This window comes from Anopheles gambiae, chromosome 3 (assembly GCF_943734735.2).
Source record: "Anopheles gambiae chromosome 3, idAnoGambNW_F1_1, whole genome shotgun sequence".
In the NCBI taxonomy this organism is placed as follows: Eukaryota; Metazoa; Arthropoda; class Insecta; order Diptera; family Culicidae; genus Anopheles; species Anopheles gambiae.
Genome location: NC_064602.1, coordinates 65,917,317 through 65,939,055, shown reverse-complemented (window position 1 = coordinate 65,939,055; position 21,739 = coordinate 65,917,317). Strand labels below are relative to the sequence as shown.

At 37.8% G+C, this 21,739-nt stretch overlaps 1 protein-coding gene across 1 annotated transcript; it reads left to right on the top strand.

Annotated features, from left to right (window-relative positions):
• The first annotated feature begins 16,208 nt into the window (after positions 1-16,208).
• On the top strand, positions 16,209-20,951 carry LOC133393244 (uncharacterized). Its single transcript, XM_061657170.1, has 9 exons — positions 16,209-16,402; positions 16,464-16,511; positions 16,598-16,802; positions 16,871-16,996; positions 17,071-17,153; positions 17,225-17,370; positions 19,649-20,028; positions 20,103-20,326; positions 20,389-20,951. The coding sequence occupies exons 1-9, from the start codon at positions 16,348-16,350 to the stop codon at positions 20,697-20,699; spliced, it is 1,578 nt and encodes a 525-aa protein (XP_061513154.1). The 5' UTR covers positions 16,209-16,347; the 3' UTR covers positions 20,700-20,951.
• Positions 20,952-21,739: the final 788 nt, after the last annotated feature.

Sequence of the window (21,739 nt, the reverse complement as noted above, 5' to 3'; positions counted from 1 at the left end):
GCATGACATAGCCCCTAACTTGGTTATGGTCTTGGCAGTTAACAGCAATCCGTATATACATATAGCTTTAATTACACAAAGACATGGGTATCCGAAGCAAATGTATGTAAAAATATTCTAGTAAACTTTTAAAGTCGTTTTTAAACAAATGACCTTTTCTTTTATTTTTTAATTTTTTTAAAATAAACGAAATAAACGAAATAAACGAAATAAACGAAAGTAAAGTACAGTCTTTCCCGAGTTACGCGAATACTGCGTCCCGGAAACATCCGCGTAACTCGTATTTTCACGTAAGTCGAATATCACGTTTTTCAACCAAAATATTGTAGTTAAATGATTATTTTTGATTAAATTTAGTGCTTTTGTGCACTAAATTACATCTTCTTCTTCTTCTTCTTCTATTTGGCGTAACGTTCTACGCGAACACACCGGCTTATACAGGTTTTCGAGACTTAATTCATAACCACATAGCTGGATAAATAGACCTTCTCCTCGTAGCAAGGAATGATTAGGTTTGAACCCATGATGGGCATGTTATTGAGCCGTACGAGTTGACGACAGCACCATGAGACCGCCCCGCACTAAATTACATAATTAATATAAATCGTATGAACGATTATATTATTTCTGTCTTTTTGGCAACATAAAACATTCAACTATAAATTAATATAATTTGCATTTAACAAGTGTTGGAGAAAATTTTACTGATTTGACATATAAACTGTCAAAATAAAAAAATGCGTAACTCGAGGAAAGACAAATCACAGAAAAATTACAGAAAATATAAAATGAGCATTAATATTTATTGTTACTCTAAAGACATTGTTTTGTAATAAATGTAAAGCTACAAAAAAACGTAAATATTTAAACTAAACGAGAAAGCAGAACTATGTAAAAACCAGTATCGTAAGTAATATTTATCCGGTGCAAAAGTCATGTCAAGTTTTACTGTCAAATGTCATGTAAAATACGTTATATAGAGATTCTAATTTTTAGCTCGGATACGGCCATAAAAATCCAGCTTACTAAGGGAACATTATGCAACGAAGTTCCAAAGAGAGGATAAAAATTAAACACGCAGTACTTAAATCATTTTGTCAACAGTTCCATCGTCCGTCTCTTCCCTGCTGCATCACATGTTATCACGGTTGATGCGAACGCTGATTGGATTAGAAGTCATTAAACGCCAGCTCGGGTTGCAAAAAGGGATGGCTGCAATTTTTATGTCTTCTCTAAAAACAGTACAGTCAATCGGCTTTATCGCATAACTGAAAAATGTTTATCCCTTGGTGCATACAATGCATCGCACATTAAAGCCAGAGCCCTGACTTTGTAGCACCTTTTGCATCTTCTCGACACCGTCGTTGCTTCTGCCGTGATCGGCCGGAAAGTTAAGTACATTATTTTTTACGTTTTTCAATCACTCCGCATGCAATTTGTTATTGCAAATGAACTAAAGATGGTAGCAAGCAAGGAACAAACATAAAAAATCCCGCATGGCGAGAAGGATACTCAAAGCAGTGCATTAGAGAAGATCGTTTTGTGCATCATTATGCCAAGAACCAATAATGTTCCACAAAACGTTCGACCCAATGGAAGCGATTAGATGACCGGTAGCATCATAACTCTTACACGAAATAAGAGGACATGGAACACACAAATTACTATACATTGAACGCACAAAAAGAGCACATATTAATAACGTTCACAATACACCGTGCCGAGCGCAAACCGATGAGTGACCGTTTGTGGACGATTAATGGGCAAATTTGAAGTATACAAGCGCTCGCAGGAAAATACTTCTGCTCTCCCTCGATGATTTCACCATCCGTTTTTGAAAAGCATCAATTTTCAGCCGAAGCCGATATCAAAACCTACCTGGCGGTGTATTTTATTGACTACCGTCTGTCCAAACGCGGCGCAAAGGAAAACAAATCTCCATATCTAATCATAAATAAACTCTAATAATGATGAACCGGCTGAATCTTGATGTAGAAAAATCGAACAAGCAGAAGCTGTGTGCATCGCGCCAAGCTGGGAGTTAACAAGAAATCTTAGCGAAGATGTCGCCAAAAGGAAACAAGCAGAGGCACCACCGTGTCTAAAGTGCATTGTCTGTCCAATTCCGATTGCGCAATCCCCTGTTTGCTAGGCCGTATCTACACGACATTCCCTCAACAAAAAGTCACCAAACAGTTGTGAATCTAATAAAAATCATAATAAATTGCGATCCATCCCTCTTGAAGTTTGCTTCCACCCGTCGGTTCTTTGCTGGCGTTAAAAGATGCCGATATCAATCAAATGCCTCCGCTGTATGATACGAATGGCAAAGATGAAACAGAAGAAAAAAATGCTTCACGCAAAAGGGAATCTATGCGAGACGATAAACGGGACGGGAGCTGAAGCGGAATAACACAGGATCAACCCGGATCACCACGGATCGATGGCGAACGTAGCGAGCGCTTGTTTGATCGATACGATCCCAACACGTCAAATCTGCCAGGCTCGACGGGTCAGCTGGTGGAAGCATCAAACAGCCGTCCCTCGGAGATTTCAGTCGTTTGCAGTGTGAGCAGTACACCGGTGCGGTTTTGGTGGATCAATCGCACACGGCACAGTGCGACACAACAACGAGAGGACGATTTAACGATGTAATAAAACGATCAAATTTCAGAGCACAACGAGAGCAATGGAAGAAAAGGGAAAAAACGGATCGAAAAATAAAGGAACGCGTGCAAGCGGATATTGCATTTGTGCGTTGCATCGCGAATAAAATAGGATTTAGGCCGTGTGATAAATAAATTTACAGCTTTTAAAAACGACAAATGTGCTACTTTAGTTCGGCGGGCTCGTGCTGGAAGCTGCATAGAAATGGCTCCCGTTTGAAAAGACCGAGCTTGTGGGATATGATCCAGTGTGCTAGAGAGTTGTAGCACTTTTTTGTTTGAGTTTAGCTGTTTTGTGTGGTTTACAATGCGAAGGACATATGTTTCTGGTATGGATTTGCGGGGAAAATCTCACTGAGGTGGAGTGAAAAGTCAAAACCAACTACGCAACCGTAGATTGACCGTTGATCGAACGGCAGATGGAGTGGGATTAGAGAAGGCAAAAAGGTTGCGAAAGGCTGCAATCGAGAGCTGGAAACATTGTACGACGACTCATTTACCAAATGGCATGCATCCAGATATGAAAATTGAAGCAGTAAAGTTGAATAACTGATATGTACTATACTTAAAATGTTTTTTTTTTTATCGTTCATAGTCCATCAATATTAACATTACGCTTTTAGAAGATTCTAATTGTCAACCATTACTGTTTTAATGTTTCCATATCGCTGCATATCATCTCTTTAAATAAATTGCTTCTCCATTCATTCGTCAAACAAACGCTACTATTTTGGATAAACATCAAACCTTATGTTTAAGCTTAGTTTTTAGATTAACGAGTATATCCAGAATAGGTAACAGATCATGAAATAAGGAGCTTAATTATTTAGCTTTGATTTAAGTTGGGATCAAAAGAGTTCAATAAGCTTAAAATATATAAAAATAAATAAATAGATCTTCTGAACTTATTAGCAATGAAACATCGAATAGACGCGCCTGTCTACAAGTTTGTACATGTCTTATACCATGCAGACTATCTTGCTCTGGGCAAACATTGGCCACAGGTAATCATCCCTTGGAGAAATACTAGGTAGACCTAGCTTCCTTCGAATGATCAGCGACTATAAAGCACCTATCGCATTAAATTGTAACTCATTTTCAGAAATAGATAACATTGTATAAAAACATCTTTCACATCTCTTCTGGACATAATTTGTGAAATTGTATTGTATTTGAAGAGAAAACACACCCAATTTTTTTGCCTTTTTATACTGAATAAACCAACACAACTTTTACATCACTTTAGCTCACAGAATTCCACTGCCTCATCATAAATTTTCAAGATCATTCAATCAAGAGCAAAATCAAAAATAAAAATTTATCAAAAAATAAAATCTCGATGCTTTTTGTTGAAAAGTTTGCCGAATCGTGCGCTTCATCATTGGGCAATCAAAATTCCATTACCACAACACGGAATGAGTTGACAAAAATTGGCATTCATTAAAACCAACTCATCGCAACCAACTCCCGTGATGTCTTTTGCATTTAAAGAAGGATCTTAATTTAATCCCTCCTGTTCTTCATCAGTTCCACAGGCTGCACATCTTGATAGGCACCAGCACGATCGAACCATCGAAAGTCCATCAACCATAAATCACGCAAAACCGGAGAACACACATGCCCTTGTTTGACCACTATCTCGCCGAACATGGTGTAGATCAGCAAAAGACATGCTATTACAATAGGTAGCCAACCGATCGTAAACAGTGAATGGGTGGGGAGAGTCTTATTTTTATGGCTAATTAATAGAATCTACACTGCCGGGACAGTTTTTTACGACCCCGTGCGTAAAAGCCTAAATCGCTGGATGGATCAAGAAGGCATAGGTCCGCGTTGGTTAAAACTCACCTATTTGAACAATGGTCAGTTTTACGGCTTTTTCCCTATCTTTTATCCTTGAGGCGAGCGGTTTGACTCACCGCCAAACATCGATATGCCCTCTTTCACCCTCGTGTTCAGACAGACGGGGCACACAAGCAAACGTATCCTAATGGCGACAGATGACGCATCGAGCGTAAATGTTTGCTTGATCTTCGAGCGATATCGCAGCACGAGCCAACGCACGAGCTGCATACGAGCTGTGCGCAGAGGAAAGAAGACAAAGTACCGAGGCAAGTAATTTAATTTACCCATCATGCCATGCCGCACGGTGTCGCATTCTGTAGCCTTTTGCGGGAAGGTTTGCTGTGCGTTGGCGTAGATTTTTCGATGATAAAAATAGCCTGTAACCCCTGCTGGAACGATCGCACCCAAAGGGCGACAACTGTTTGCTGTTACTGTTACTGTTGCTCCTGCTGATGCTACTCCTGCGCTGCTACCGCTGTTGATCTGTGCTGATGATCTGCCTTTTCCATATGGCAGCGACCCTTGCCGATGCGTCAGCCGTTGCCCTTTTCTACCGCGTTGGACCCTTTCACAGTGTTTTCTCTGTGTGTGGTAAGCTATCGTCGTCCCTCGCAAACACCGACGGGTCGGGATGAACGGAGCAATATGATTATGCAACAGTGCTTCGCAATATAATAGCAATGTGAAGGGTAAATTAATAAACAAAACGTTAAAAACATTACCTTAGACAATACATATTTACCAAATTTCGTTTAATTTTATTTTCTTATTTACAATAAAATCATTACACTAATAAAAACCTTCATCAGTGACGTGTTCTATAATTTTGCTGGGCAGTGTAAACATCATCAAAAACATAACGCAACAACAGGAGCACACGAAACGTTGTTGCGCTCCGTGCAATATTTTGGGGGAGTTTCAACTGTGTACATTTATGCTGGCTGCAGCCGGCCCCTGTTCCGGCTGTGTCTATCCCCTATCGTCGTCTATCAGTGTTTGTAGTGCGTGCTGCATGTTAGGACGAGTTGCAGATGAGCAGTAGAGCTTGTGGCGCAGATAAAAGCGTGCAGCGAGGTGGCGGACCAACCAAACAGAGTGATTTAAGCAAACATGAACAAAAATATGACTACATTCAGCAGCAGATTCCGCAGACAAACCGAACAAGGACTTTCCGTGTTTGGGCTAACGAATGTAAAACGAAAGAAAGGATGAAAACAAACAGCAAGAAATACTTTAAAACGAGCCGAACAGAAATAGCAAAGTTATATCACTTTCCTTTTTCCACTTTCCTCCCAACCGACACCGACGCAAAAGGCTCGAGTGAATCCATTTGCGCAGGGATATATGTTACACATATTTACGGTCGAAAAAGTAACACAATTCAATGCTTTCCTTTTGGGAACTGGCTACTGACCGTCTGTTGGGTTGGGTTCCGAGCACGTGCCATTAGGTTGCGGATCGGTTTACTCCATTGTAAGCGGTGACAGCTGACCACCTCCAAGGGATCTTCTTCCGTGCGAGAAAAGAAAATCAAAAAGAGGATAAGCAAACCAAAAAAACAAAACCCCCGATCATTTGAAATGTGTTACAAGTACAAGAAGGATAATTGAGTCGACAGGAAACGGGCGCACTTACGGAGAAAAACACGTGTCGGGATACTTTTCCTAAGAAACAGGGAGAAAGGTAGATCCTTTTTATGGAACCGTTCAATAGCATTAACAAATCAATTGCACATCAATAACATGTGTTCAACAGGTGATTTGTTTCGTATGAGTAAGGCATTTTATAGTTGTGCATGAATTATTATGATTTTCATGCGTCTTGGTTTTTGGAGTTTGGAAATGCCTTTTGGCCGTTTGTTAAGATATTGAAAATGGCAAATGAAAACCTTGTTAAACATGTAATACATGTAATATATTCAGCCACTTTCCCAAACTCGTATTTGGGAACGATCGTAGCGATTGTCCAAATGACATAACATGGTGGTTTCCTTGGAGGCTTTTTGAACATTTTGCCATATTGTACGTATAACTGAACAATATACTCATGAAATAAATTAAAACAACCGTTGTATCTAGGCAACCGCCACTATCGTTCTTCTTCGATCGAGTTTGGGAAAGTGGCTGATTGTGTGTGTCATCCATTCAATTATCATGATCGGCGTCAAATTCGCAGTCAAGGGCAAATCATCCATAGAGCGGAGCTCAAAAAATGTTTAAACGCTTCCAATAATTGTGAGATATAAATAACACTACGCTATGTACTTTATAACGTAAATGTTTGCTACATCAGATCAAGCAAACATAAAATAATAAAAATCTATTTAATAATAGAAAACCTGCTTGATTGAATCAATGCTCTTAAATGGCTTACATACTCAATTCGTTACACCCTGGACAGATGATTACATTTCATTCTGTGTAGTTTTTGGGGGGAAACATAGCAAAAAGCTCATTGATGATGGGGGAATGTAATTTGATTAAATTGATATGACGAGTATAAAATAAATAAAATTATCAAATCATCAACATTATTTTAACCAAATTGCAAAATAACAAAAAATGTCGGATGCAGTCCCGTGGTAAAGTCGTCAATTCGAACGACTCAAAAGCATGCCCGTCATAGGTTCAAGCTTACAACCGTCCTCTCGTAGCAAGGATTGACTATCTGGCTACGTGGTAATGAATTAAATCTCGAATGCCTTCAAAAATATGCCTAGAATATTAGTATATATTAAAAATAAGACATAATAAATAGAGCAGCGGTTTTCAACAGGTGAAAGCCGAACAATTTTTGAAACAATTTTTGAATTTTGACTTTTTTTAGGGAGAACTTTTTATAAAAAATAACCGTGGATAAATAATACCTTGGATTGTCACGCTCTCCCCCTGCTCATGAACTAATTAGTGTGCAATGAAATCCTACATGAACCCTCCATGGGGAAGGTAAAAGATGCAAAAAGGTTTAAAACAACTGAAATATAAACAAGGAGATAGAAACATCACTCCAAAATTAACATGACAAATGTAAATGTACATGTAAATTAACGTTAAAATACGTTTTTAATACTGTTTGTTATTCTTTGGAATCATTTAATTCAAACGATTTGAGAGGACCTTATCGAATACAAATGCTTTGGGTAATCCGATTGGGGATCGCTTGGCGTAACATCCTGCCGGCCTATACATGCTTTTAAGACCTTACAATATTATTTGAGTTTATCTATATTATCACTAATATTGAGCAACATATCTGCAAATACTCAATTAATAAAATCCACACAAAATGTTTTCTTTTTATTTTTAGATCTGAGTTCATATAGTTTTACACAAATAGTTCTATGTATGGTTTGATGAAACAATATTGGCAGGAAAGATTGTTAAAATAATATTACTGGATATTGTCGAGCAATAAAATCAACTTATTTTTTAATCAGGGTTCACATGAATATGAACGCCATTAGAAATGAAAAAATAGAATAATAAGCATCTATAGAATCTTGAGTACCGTAGGGTACTTGGAGCCGGTACTTAACAACATGTCCAGTATGGAATCAAGCACTGTATGTACCGTGACTCCCATGCATAGGATTGATTCATATCAACATAACCACTAGATGTTGTGTCTTTTGAAAAAATCTCAAGCACCTTGGTAATTTAATTTCCTACAATAAGAAATTCCTTATTTATCTCATTTTTCTGTGTCATTCTCAGCTTACGGGGGGAAATAGCTATAATCATAAAAGAAAATCTTAGATGATTCTGTGTAACATAAAAATTACCAATATGATAGTTATATTTCTATCTTCAATTTTTTTTAATCGAAAATCAATCGTCAAGCCATAAAATTATATAATTTACGAGCCCCGTTGCAGTTGCACAACAGTGACATAAAAATCAATCGCGAAAAAAGTAGAAATGATATCGTCCTCATCGCTACAATTCCCAGGACCTGGTGTAACCCCGCACTTCTAACGGATTAAACCTCGGAGAGCACATGCAGCAAACAAAGTGTGCACGATCCTAAACATAAACAGACATTCAGTAAAAAAAGCAAACATCAAGAGAAGAAAAAAAAAACAACCACATCAGCTGTCAAAGCTTTACGAACAGAAAGAAAAAAAAGATCATAGTGTTCCGAACGAACGGGGTGGAATAAAATATAAACAATTTTCAAGTACCGCGAGTTGCGTCGACAAAACCAAACAAAAAAAAAGCAACTACTTGAGCAAGGATTTTGTTTCGATCGTGAAAGTCATAAAATTTATGACACAATTGTCATAAGTGTTAATGTAATCTTTTCCCCGGCCATACGAGGCCGTTTGGTGTTCGGAAAGTGACGCAAAGCATTTTGGGTACGATGCGAAAGGACTGCAGCCTTAGGGGGCCTTTCTTTCCCTTTGCCTGCCGGCGAACGAGTTGTTGACCCTGTGGACAAGGATGCGCGTTAGAAATGGGGAAAAAGGGAAAGCGGAAACGATGCACAACATCCCAAACCGACATAAATGCATTCGGAAATCGGTTGGAAGAGGAGGGCTGTGGATGTGTTTCTTCTGGTAGGCAATCAAAATAAATAATCAAAAGCAAAAGAAAGCCAATCAGCAGGGAGAGAAGGATACTGCGCTCAAGGATCGCTGGAAAGTGAGAGCTGTGAATGCTATAATTTTGACTTTTTATGACGTCGGCGATGACATGAGGACACTAGGGCATGAATGTATCGAGGTTTTATCGGGCCAAATATTGTTACGTTCGTGGACGAATTCTATTTGTCGTATACCACCAGGAACCGGCATGTATAGCGCACTTGAGGAAATAGCAAACAGTGTGTTGGACAGAGGAATGGATGAAAGGGAAAATGTATCAATCAAACAACGCAGCAATGCAAACGTTTAACATTGATATGAATTCACCAAAAAATCTCTACAACTTCGAAAGGGGCAAATGTATTCGGCTCATACAGTCAACCCTGTGGATGCACAAGTAGGAATAGAAAAAAAAATTCCCCCTTTCCGCCGCCAGCATAACATTTGGCACCATTCCTACAAAAGCTCCGGGTGCCAATGTTTATGTTTGTTTTATTTTATGACTTTCGTCAATTCAAACTCGGAACCACTGCCTGTCCCTCAATGTTTGTAAGATCCGTTTGAGACCGTCATAGGAGGCATTGCATTTTGAAATGTTAGAATACTAAAAAAAAATCTACGATGAAATCAGTTGCAAGGGAGTCGCTCATGAGGGCATAAAGGCGGGTAGAGCAGCAATCCTTTTGGACAGGGTGGATTGAGGATCCTGGAAGGATAGCCCAGTGTAGAAAACGGATGCACCGAATTTAAAACAAATAAATTAACGCCACCTTGGACCAGTATGACGGCTGCTGCTGCTGCATGGCTAGCAGTTGCGGTACACTAGGTTCACTTTGTGAGCGGACCGCACCGAAGGTACTTGCCCTGGTCATTCTACAGGACAGCTCGGTACATCCCGTATGCGTGCAACATTATGTAATCTGATCGGCTACCCCTTTTTCCCGAACTCTCAAGAGGACCTTTATTTAGAACCGGTTTTCACTTTACCCGTGCAGGATTTGGATATTCGCCTTTTGACCTATATGCAAGCTACCATTTTTTGTTGTTGCTCCCTATAAAGCAGCACATAAATCGTATGACCAAAGCTACATTTCCCATAGATTGCGCACAGTGACCACCGGTTCCGGCGAGTACGGTTGGGTAGCAACGATTGAAACATTTTCCAAACAATTAATCATTCTCCGCTCGCTTCTTGAAAATGATTTTTCGCTTTGGACCGCTTTTGTTTTGAGCTGATTGTACAGCAAGGGAAAGGGTTTTGTAAGACAAACCAACCAGCAACACGGACCACGACCGAACGGTGACCGTTGGTGATCTTTCAACGAAAATGGGCCAATGGAATGGTATGCGCACTCAGCATCTCAGGTAAGCTAAGCAGCATAGGTAACGCTAATTAATGATTCTATTCAAGTTTGCTGCATTGATGCAATGACCTAATGATTTTCGTTCCTTGATAGCTTACTGTATTTGCAATCGGGATTAAATCGAGATTTGTCACGTCATCTTCTGTAGCCGTAGTGCAGGTTAATTTTCGGGAAGGCTGGGAAGGTTTAATCGTGACAAATTGTGGTCCATTTGTCCATCCTAAAATTTGGTTTTCTCTACGTTAAAATTGAACATAACTATTGATTAATGATATAAGTGCGTGCTGGACGCAGAAATGTCCTGCAACAGTTTGACGGATGAGTTGCTTTGGTTCATTTGTATTCGAAGTTACCTGAACGAGATTCAACTACAAATACAAATTAATCATGATTATTTTCATACTAAACAGTTTAAAAATGGCCGTTACGAGCGAAGAGCTGCATTTACACTACACAAGTGATTAATAATGCAAACAGCACCACCGAAAAGCAAGCAGCAAACATTTTTCCGCAGCTAGCCTGAAGGCGCCTAAAGTTATGCAACGAGACATTATATAATTTTAAATAAACATCTACAGATGTTTCCAGACAAATGGCTATTTATAATGTTTTTTTTTTAAGTTTATGTTTTTCTCATGTTTACCTACCAGCTCGTAGTGATGCGGGTCGATTCGAAATGTAAACGTAGGTTCAGTAGGTGCAACGATTCCGGTAGGTGCAGGTAAGCAAAACCAACTCCGACCCATTGGTACTGCGAGTTCGGGTGGGGTCGGTCCAAGGTAGGTTCAAAACTCGACCAGAACTCGCTGCACCAACGGGTCGGAGTCGCTTAAGCTTTCCCGCTCCTAATGATCATTCGGGTCGACCCGAACTCGTTGCACCCACGGGTTGGAATCGATTCCGGATGGCTGGCACTCAACTTCGGGTCTGGTCGTGAAATGAATCGTATGACCCACCGCTACACCGCTAGCTACACTGTGTGCATTCGAATGTGTCCCTTTAAATGCGATTGAAACTAGAAGGAGTTTGCGCCTAAAGCTATGCAATTTACAAATCAGCAAAAAATATAACGTACAGCTACAATGAAACCAGGTTGCAGGGTTGCTGGATCAATCTGTGGTGTGTAAAGTATTATCATTGCTGAATTGAATTTGAAGTAATGTTTCCAAATCAAAGACAATAATTTTAATATAATTACGAAGAATTACAGCTTTACCAATTGTTTTACTTTTTTTTATTCTTCATTTTGGTGGTATTTCTCGCACCATTAGAAGGTGAAATTATTTAAAACTTTGTTTTATTTAAAAGAATATCCTTTTTTAATACAGCGCCTATTACAACTATAAGGACAGTCGTTTTTCGCGATTACCTTGACCTTAAGTAAACAAGTTATAAAAACACTTTTTAAACATGATAAGAAAATATTTTTTTTAATGCATTTCTTGAGTATGTTATTAATATTTTCGAACGACTTTTAATTGCAATAGTTAGCACACAAACCTGTTTTTTCGAAATGTCTTTATAATTATGATACGACCATAAATTTGTTTCTTCATAATAAGTCGTATAAAAACGTTTTAAAAAAAATGAAAAAATATACGAAGATGTGAAATAGTATTTTGCACAACTCATACATTCACTGTTTTTATCTATCTCTTATGGATTTTCCGTAAATCGCGAAAAACGACTGTCCATATAGTTGTGTTAGGCGCTGTAATAAACCATAGCATACATTTTATTTTTTTGTTTCATTATTTAACATTAGGTTTACGGGTGTCTCCAATATAACTATCTCTAGGAACATCCATCAATTTGACGGGTGGATAAAAAAATATTTAAAGTGGTTAAAAACATGAAAAATCAATTTAAAGACAATTATGAATGGTTTAACAAGTTTTGGTTTCCATAGAAATATATTTGCACAATGCTAATTAATTTTAGACATCTTTTCGAGGCCACATTTTGACCGATGTCCGATGTCCGACCGATGGCGGGAGTTTCGAAAACACTAGGAATCAGTTGATACGCAATTTTGTTAGAGACATCTTTAGCTATTACAGTCATCAACATTTTTTTAAGCTAATGTGTAGTTTATTGTTTTTTTCACTCCTTCAAATACTTGTGTAGAAAAAAATGTTTCAACTAAACTAAATTAATGAAATGTAATCAACCCACCCATCTTGTCGAGTTCCGTAAAGACCACGGATGTATACCACGTATGTATCTGAAAATATATTAAACTTAATAAAATAATACTTATGCTACAAGCTCATATTATGTACTACTAAGTTTACACGATGTAAAAATCTAGATTGAATAAAATGTAATTTTCGTATTTATCTTCAACGTTTAAATTTAAAATTAATTAATGATTACAACCCGGTCGTATCGTTAACTTATGTAGAAGTGTATCACCGGAGGAGTTTCCTCGATCGGTACAAACTTATCCCAGGCTTACTCGGTTATTAGCTGTTCTTGATGTTTTGCAGTGTTGTGAGTTGTCAGAGCTTCCTACGATCGTAGAGTATGACCGTTCATCGTTCTGGTTTTGCTATAGCTGTTTCCTTATGCAGTCAATGTCCGTCCGACTGTCTGAATCCTTCTTCCCAAGAACGTCGTTTGAAGTAGGCTTGGGCAATTCAGTTCGTTTCCATGAACGTGAACGTACTAGTTCTTTCATTCATATGAACTGAACGTGAAACACGATTCATTCGTTCATTTCAGTTGAAGAAAATACGGAAAATTGTTTTATTTTGCAAAAATAATATAATTAGTGTATTGGACCTTGAAAATTATTAGGCAGACCAGGAATATCCTTATTACAATTGGTAGAACCTTCTTTTCATGAACGTCCTGGTATTACGGTTCACGTTCATATTTGTATGGGGGGAATGAAAAACCTAGCGTACTAAGACGTTCGTTATTTCGGCGGATAGGACGTTATTTTGATGACCAACTCAATACATTATGATTTATAAAAATCGATGAACGTTTATTAGATGAACGTAGCACGTTCGTCCTTTAGGATGAATTGAATGAATCATACAGTTCTATTTCTTGAGGTACAACTCTAATTGGAAAGAAGGTCTTCTGTCTCTATTTTGTTGGTATATGCCATATGTTGGTACAATTGGTACATACAATTGAAACTTAACAGAATTTGGGACAAGTGTGTCACCTTAAGCATTTTGTGTTATAATTCATTATAATCCGTTTATCAAAAATGGATTTACATCTCATAACCGTTTTACATCTATTTTTTCCCTTATAACTGAGTTTCCGTGGATATAAGTGCAAACAAAACTGTTTTTGGCGCATTTTAAAAAGGGTCGAAAAAGAAGTGCTTTTTGGGCTATGGGGCAACAGTGCCTCCCGTATGGGGCAAAATAATTGAATCTCAATAATTGAATTGACATGTGCAAAATAATTGAATTTCTTGGATAGTTGATTTTTTTACGTGCACTAGTTCCTGCATATCTTGTGTCACCAATGTACCCTTTTTGGCCACAAAGTGTACTGCAATATCTTAGCTACTGACCAGTTTTTCCGGGACGGAATCCGCACATAATTGGCACCATAGCGTTGTTTGAGGCGAAAGAACTCCGTTGGAGCCAAAGCCTCTATAAACTAAACAAACAAACCATAGCGCTGCACGCTACAACAGGGGTCTCCAAACAACGGCCCGCGGACCGCATACGGCCCTCGAGAGCCTTTTATGCTGCCCGAGGCGACTTTGTAAATGTTTAAATTAATAGTTAATTATTGACTATTTGGAAAAGAAAATGTAATTGTTGCTTTTGAGAGACGTATACCAAGTTTAAATAATAGAAAGCTATAGAATTTTTGTATGTTATGTTAACATTTTCTTATAAAGACGAAATTTAAACGTCCACACCAAATACAATCAACGGAAAAATGGCCCTCAACACCATTATATGCGGTCCGCGAACTGAAAAGTTTGGAGACCCCCGATGTTTACAACAACAATATACAACAATGTTTACATTTTTGACAGTACGCGCCTATGATATATAGTGACACACTTGCCCCAAATAGAGGTGGCTCTCTTGCCCCAAAAGTTGTAATTTTTTTGAAATCGGATTTTTCAGTTATAAAAAAAATCCAATTTAAAAAAAAACATCCAAATTCCAACCAAAAAAATTTTTTTTTCTAAGCTTACGGTGGTATAAATAGTGCCTCGGTTCATTGTTCCTTTTTTTCAAAACTTATTTGGTGTGGTTTAAAAATTATAATTTTCTGCCCAATTTAAAAACCCTACAGAAACAGTTAAAGACAATGAGATACATCGATTTATCTATATGAAATTTGGCACAATATATCTAATCATTGAAACGAAACCATCAGTATACTCTATTGGTCATTTAACTAAAGTTTTTTTCTGGAAAAAATGCTTGGTGGCACTCTTGCCCCTATGGCACTCTTGCTCCAAATTCCACTACTTATTGAAAAAAACGTCAAGAAAAAACATAATCACAGCAGGACAAAGTAGGTAAACCGCGAACGCTCGTCGAATACTTTCATTCCTTTACCAGAACAACTGAAACCTTCTTTCACACAAAAAAATTGAAGGGCAGCATAAGCAAAGATCCACAAACATGTCACAGCAGATCAGTTTATATATACATAGCATCCCATATCATTAAACTTTAATTGGAACAAAAATAAATTAAAAAAAGTGTACGAAGCCCACAACATCAGCTTAGTATAAATTGAATTATCTCCAAGGAAGATTCGTTGGGACTGTTAGGATAGGATTATACCCTTTGTACAAATCTGTTCGTCTTCTTAATTCATGACCATGGAGAGTTCTTCTACCCAAGGTAAGGATATTTTATCCAACGTTTACAGTAAGGAACGTCTATTACAGCTTTGAATCATCGCCTAAACGTAGGTAATCGTTAATACAGCCCTGTTCGTAAAATGTTTTGTAAGGTCAGCCTAAGCCGATAATGAATTTCTCTAACTGTGATCGAAGGTCGTCCTGACCAGTGCACGCTCGAAGACAGGGCACATCCTTTCATTTACTAACCTAAGGTGCGAATATCGTAGAATCTCAAGAATGTTGAGGATCGATCTAGAAATGTGTTGGAATGAGCTCCTTTTGTATAGAAAAAACACCTTTTTTTAAACTCGTTTTAGGTTGAGTCTAATGACTCTGCAGGCCTTTCCTTCGCGTGGCCATACCTGAGGTCTGCCGTCAATAGTCATTATAGCAAATAAAAATGAGGTTCTAGGCAACACGCACTTAACAGAGTTTCTCAGCGTTTTAATTTAATATTTATAGATACCTTTACCATAATAACACTTTTTTAACAATAAATTTACAGTTTCCATAGCAACATTCCATGGAAGTGGTTTAATATATTTGCGAATTACAGTACAAGGCTTAAAATAAGTATGTTTCTGAAAGCTAAAATACTCAAAAACCTAAATAGCTCATTTGACATCAAATTGTTGAAACCCTGCGAAAGCATGTTACGTCTAAGCAAGGGCATCAGCATGTTAGCCGAAAACTAGTTTATCTTTCAGATGGTTTATAAGTCTAGTTTTTACGAAACGGTGCACGTTAACATTTTTATCACCACGTTGTGGCGATCCGGTTTGACGGTTTTTTTCACTCTCCCGCTTTGCATCTGTTACTCAGAGATTTTTAATGTAGAAGGAATGAATGAGAAAAAAAAATGAGAACGGCATGGGCTACAGCGAAAATTGAACTGAAACAAAAAAGAAATAACAATTTCATGAAAAGATATCATTCTCATCACTCTCGTGCCACCGCACTACCTGCTCAGCTGAAATACTGTGATATCAGACGATTAAAGTGTTAAACGAACGTTACAGTCAGTGATCGTTTTGCTTCTTCTGGAAGATGTTTGCGTATATTTCTGTGCTGGTTAGTGTGTTGTTTTTGGCAACAGTGCACTGTGAGTTGTGTAGAATGTGTCTCGGAGATGTCTTACTAAATATGCATACATTATTTGACAGGCAACAACAATTCATGGTTTACAAGAGAACACATTAGAGACATTCATGGTAATTTGAATATCATAATATTCGATTGTGTTTGAAAAAAGAAAAGAAAGAAGATAAATTAAAAAATATGTTAAAACTTTTACAAGAAATACAAGACACAAAGGGATTACGATACAAGAAAGAAGCGGCAGCACAGAACACACCACCGTTTGAAAACGACAAAGATGGTTTATTGCCCGAGTTTCCGCACATCGTTTCGATTGTTCCTGAAAGGGGGCGAACTTTATGCCTAGGCGTGTTGATTTCAGTAAGTTTTGTACTTGCTCCTGGAAATTGTCTTTCTTCACAAAAGTAAGTTATCACTTAGTGTAAGCCTATATGTGTAAAATGCGTTATATTTTCCATTCGTATTGATACAGCAACCAATTGTTTGTAATAATCGACGGAGAACGATTGAACATCTCGAAGAAAATTGTGCACCCTATGTACAGTTCACGCAGCACGTTGTATGATATTGGTTTGTTGAAGATCGACATAAATGATGAGTAAGAACTGTTAAATCTTTCCGTTGTTGTAGAAACTACTGATAGTGATAATAAATTTCACTTTAATTTTTCAGCATAAAAAGTAACATTCAACCGGCATGTCTATGGCTGGAAGATAAATTAAGCTTCTCTAAGATAACTTTAGTTGGAGCACGTGGTATGTCAATGTAAATATCTTTGAAACTACATTCACAATTTTTAAGAATTTTGTTCTTTCGTTGATACCAGCATCAGGGCCTTTAAAGCAGACAGCGAGTATTAATGTACAGAATGCAGAAACTTGTAAACCATACTACGATTATGCTTTCTCTTCTCAAGGACAGTCTCTTGTAGATCATCAGATGTGTGTTTTCTATGACTTCGAAGAACATTGGGTAAGTAAAACTATGCTCAAAAGCATAACATTTCATTCAAATTTTACATAACGTTTGCATTAAAAAAACAACTCAATGTTCGAAAATTTAGGAATATTACCACAGTTGTACCATAAAAAGTACAATGATAGTTTTTCAATTTATTTACGAAAGCTATGGGTAGAATAGTGAATGATCCTAATTATGTAGTTCTTTGTATTCACGAAAATGTACGCCATTGTGGTACATATCGTGACGGCCAAATAAAATACTTTTTACGATTCTGCTAATTCTGAATAAGAGCGGAAGAAAATTGAACCTGAAAGCTTGGTTCTATCCGGTAAATACTTTATTCCTTGCGTTTCGTTGAGACGTTGGTATTATATATTATCAGAATGGATATCCCCCTGTGAAAATACGTCGTACAATCAACATCACTGCAGAAACAACGGCTAAACTAGTGCAATATACTAATTAATATAATTAATTTCGTTATCATAATTTAGCTAACCACTCACCCGACAATGTTTTGCTCATTAATATTCAGAATACAGTTTTATTGAACAATAAGATCATATTGAAATTTAAAAATGCATAGAAAACTATGTATTTTTTTCCACAAAATTACACACAAGGCGTCATCCATAAAAAATGAAACGCTGATAAGGGGGAGAGGGAGCTGAACTTTTGTTACGTAACGCAAAATAAAAGTTTTGATATTTTTTTGAATAACAAATGAGTTTGAACGTAACGAGGATTCTTCTTGGTGACTTCACAACCTTCGCGGAAAGGACCCCATTGTTAGCATAAAAAATGAAAACTAGGTAAAAGATACATTTATTTTTTCAAGTACTGGGTTTAAACCGGGTAAGTGGTTTTATTAGAAACTAGTTAATTTTGCAAAGTTACAGGGCTACGCAACTAAATTTAAAAGAACCCCTTTACTGCAAATAGTACACTGAAAACGTTAGTCCCAAACTCAATTGAAATTAGGTATTTATGACGACCCCTTAAGAGAAGTAAAACCAAAATCAAACCCATACTGGTCCTGACATAAATACATTACGTTTTCCAGTTCTAAAGCTGGCCATGACTTAATACCGGTCCTGAACTTGCTTACTGGAACTATGCAGGTTCAGGAACCGCTACTGAACCCAAACCTGTTAAGCAAATAATACTGCTTATACAGGTCCAGAAGCTAATGATTATGAACCCATACCTGGCCTGGAACCAATCACGAACCCATACCGGTACTGGAACTGAACCTATACCGGCTTTATAACCTATCATGAAACCATGATAGCCCTGGAACTTACCACGAACCTAATACAGTCTTGAAACCAATCATGAACCTATACCAGCCATAGAACCGACAAAGAACTCATACTGGTTCTTGATACGATCATGAACACATACTAGCATTGGTACCTATCATGAACGCAAACTGGTCCTGGAAACGATCATGAACCCATACTGGTCCTGGAAACGATCATGAACCCATACTGGTCTGGGAACCTATCATGAACCCATACTGGTTCAGAAGCTACTCATGAATTCAAATCATTTCTGGAACTGAAAGTAAACTCATAAAATACCTGTTGTTCGGTTTTAGATCATATTGAATTTGTTGATCGTGGAACGGTGAACGTTAGCGGTAAACCGTTAGCGTTAGAACCGGTTTGTTCATACCGGTTCTATAGTTATTAGAATAAACACACAACGTAGGAGAACTTCAAGAAGAGAACATCGGAAATAAAATTGAGCAGAATTAACTACCGCGATTAACACTCACACTATAGAGACGATTCGAACACCTGTAACTAACACTGGACACATACCGGTCCTGGAACCGATCATGAACCCATGTTGATCCAGAAATAGCTTCCGATTGCAGTTGTTTTCAGGAATAGTACCAAGAACTGTTTTGGATTCGGATTCGAAACGATATTTGGACCTGGTTCAGGTCTGGAACCGATACAATTTAAGATCCAGTCGAAAACCCATACCCGGTAGTAAATGTGTAGCATAAGAATTTAATGTATGAATTCAGCGTAGGATTTATTGTAGGAATTAGCAAAGGAATTAGCGTAGGAATTAGCGTAGGCAATTTAGTAGAATTTGTATAGTGATATGATATATTGATCATCGTTAGATTTTCCTATAAATTTTGGCTTTTTATCTTTACCGTTTTGTTTATCATTCATTCAACTAATTCGCTTTTTAATGCATACGTTGCAATAGTAATGCTACAATAGACATTTCTTATCAAATAGTACTACTCGTTCCTCATTTATTTCAGAAGTGGAGAATAAAGATAATCTACATGGATATTATTTCCGATAACTTCATTGTTCCTTTTGTGATTGGAATTCCATCGTTTTTTGTAATCGGCGATTCACAAAAATTTGATGTTTTCGTCAAACTGTCCAAATTCGGCGAATGGATTACGGAAACAATGCGTGGAGAAGGTGAAGAAATTTCATTTGAGCTAACGGAATGCATCAAACGGCATTCAAATGAGCGTCGTAAAATTAATGGTATGACGAAATTCATACCAGGCAATACTCGCGATTTCATGGTAATGATTTACGAAAGTCCGGATAAATCCAAGGAATGTGCAGGAGCATTGATAGAAAAAGATATCGTAATCACGTTGGCACAGTGTGCAAGCAATTTGAAGTAAGTAACGGATTACAATCATTCATCTACAACGGTTTTCACGTAATAATTCCAATGTGGTTGTCTCTTTCCAGGTTACATTCTTCTAGAGTCATGTTCTTCTCAAGGAAGACCATTGCTATCCGAGATATCATTATACATCCTGACTACATGGAAAATTCTGTCTACAATAATATCGCAATTTTAAAGCTCGAATCTGAGGCACCGTTTATTCATGCACAATTAGAACCGTATTATTTTAAGGATCATAACGTATTTTTGAACTGCCGTAAAAACGTCGAATACAATGATTTCAGCTGTAAGCAAATGCTATTAGTCAGTAAATTTACAAACAATTTATAATCATACCTTTTTTTACAGCCTTTTATTACTTTTCCGTAAATGAACTTTCCGTGCTGTTCAGTTACGAATGTAACCCATCTGTGGAGCAACGTATTCGACTTTCAAAAGGGTTATTGCCGGAACATATGTGCATACGCAACGAACAAACAATTGATACGAATAGCTGCGTGACAAAGCCTGGTTCACCGATATATTGGGTTAATGGCGATACAAATAATTTGCTGGGGTTGTATATGAATGGCGAAAATTGTACCATCGGAGAACAAGCCATCATTATTTATGTATATGCTCACATGAATTGGATCGACTCGGTTATTAACTCCAGATAGAATGTTTGTGTGCAGACGGTACGATGGGTACATGCGTTAGACAAACGATGTGCAGACGAATGAAAAGCGACTGGCCGATTTTGAACAACAACAGAGAAACGTCGTTTTTTGTCCTTTGTATAACATAACATATGCTCAAATCGTGTTTTTATGTTTTCGGGAAAATATATGTTTTTTCCAACTCTTATAATTTAAGTACAATGGACAAATAAAAATTGAAAACAACGATATTCTATTAACATAAATTTAAAATATAACATTGTGTCGATGCTGCGGACGATCTACCCTGCAATTCAACTCCATTAATTGCTGCGAAATATTTTAGAGTAAAACAAACCTCCAGAACGTCATTAGGGGGTAGCCGTTCTTCGCTGAAGACTCCGACGGTGATGAAGGCCGCATCAGATGACGAAGCGTCTTGGTCGCCCAATTGAACATTACTTGGACAGGCGTACGGGGGCCCAGCTCTGGATTCGTCATGCGATGCCTTCTGTACTCGAATCTACCTCAAGCTCGGCCTGGCCTTTCGATTGGGAATGAAACGCTGCAGTTGATGTGTTCAATGCCTTTATCGTCACAGAACGTGCTGGCCACTTCTGTTTTTTTTAAATATCTTCTTCTTCTTTGGCTCAACAACCGATGTCGGTCAAGGCCTGCCTGTACCCACTTGTGGGCCTGGCTTTCAGTGACTAATTGATTCCCCCCCCATAGCAGGATAGTCAGTCCTACATATGGCAGCGCGGTCTATTTGGGAATTGAACCCATGACGGGTATGTTGTTAAGTCGTACGAATTGACGACTGTTTTTAATATCACCCTTTTAAAATGTGTTGCCGAGATCAACACTTACAATTTTGCTAAGAGTAGCACTGTAGGATATTAGCGAAGCACCTAACGATAATTTTATCTAAAAATCATCATTATGGTGGAAAATATTAGTTATTTTACGTAGGGTAACTGTACCAGTTTTCGGCAGTGTACCTATTTTCGGCAGGGTAGCTAAAAACGTGAAATTCTGCACAAATGCGGTAAAAAATTTCA

What these genes read in the sequence shown, in the direction of transcription:
- LOC133393244 (XM_061657170.1), top strand. Translation starts at nt 16,348, where the DNA reads ATGTTTGCGTATATTTCTGTGCTGGTTAGTGTGTTGTTTTTGGCAACA. An exon ending in CAGTGTGCAAGCAATTTGAA is followed by an intron (nt 20,029 to 20,102) that starts GTAAGTAACGGA and finishes GTCTCTTTCCAG; the next exon opens with GTTACATTCTTCTAGAGTCA. An exon ending in CGAATACAATGATTTCAGCT is followed by an intron (nt 20,327 to 20,388) that starts GTAAGCAAATGC and finishes CTTTTTTTACAG; the next exon opens with CCTTTTATTACTTTTCCGTA.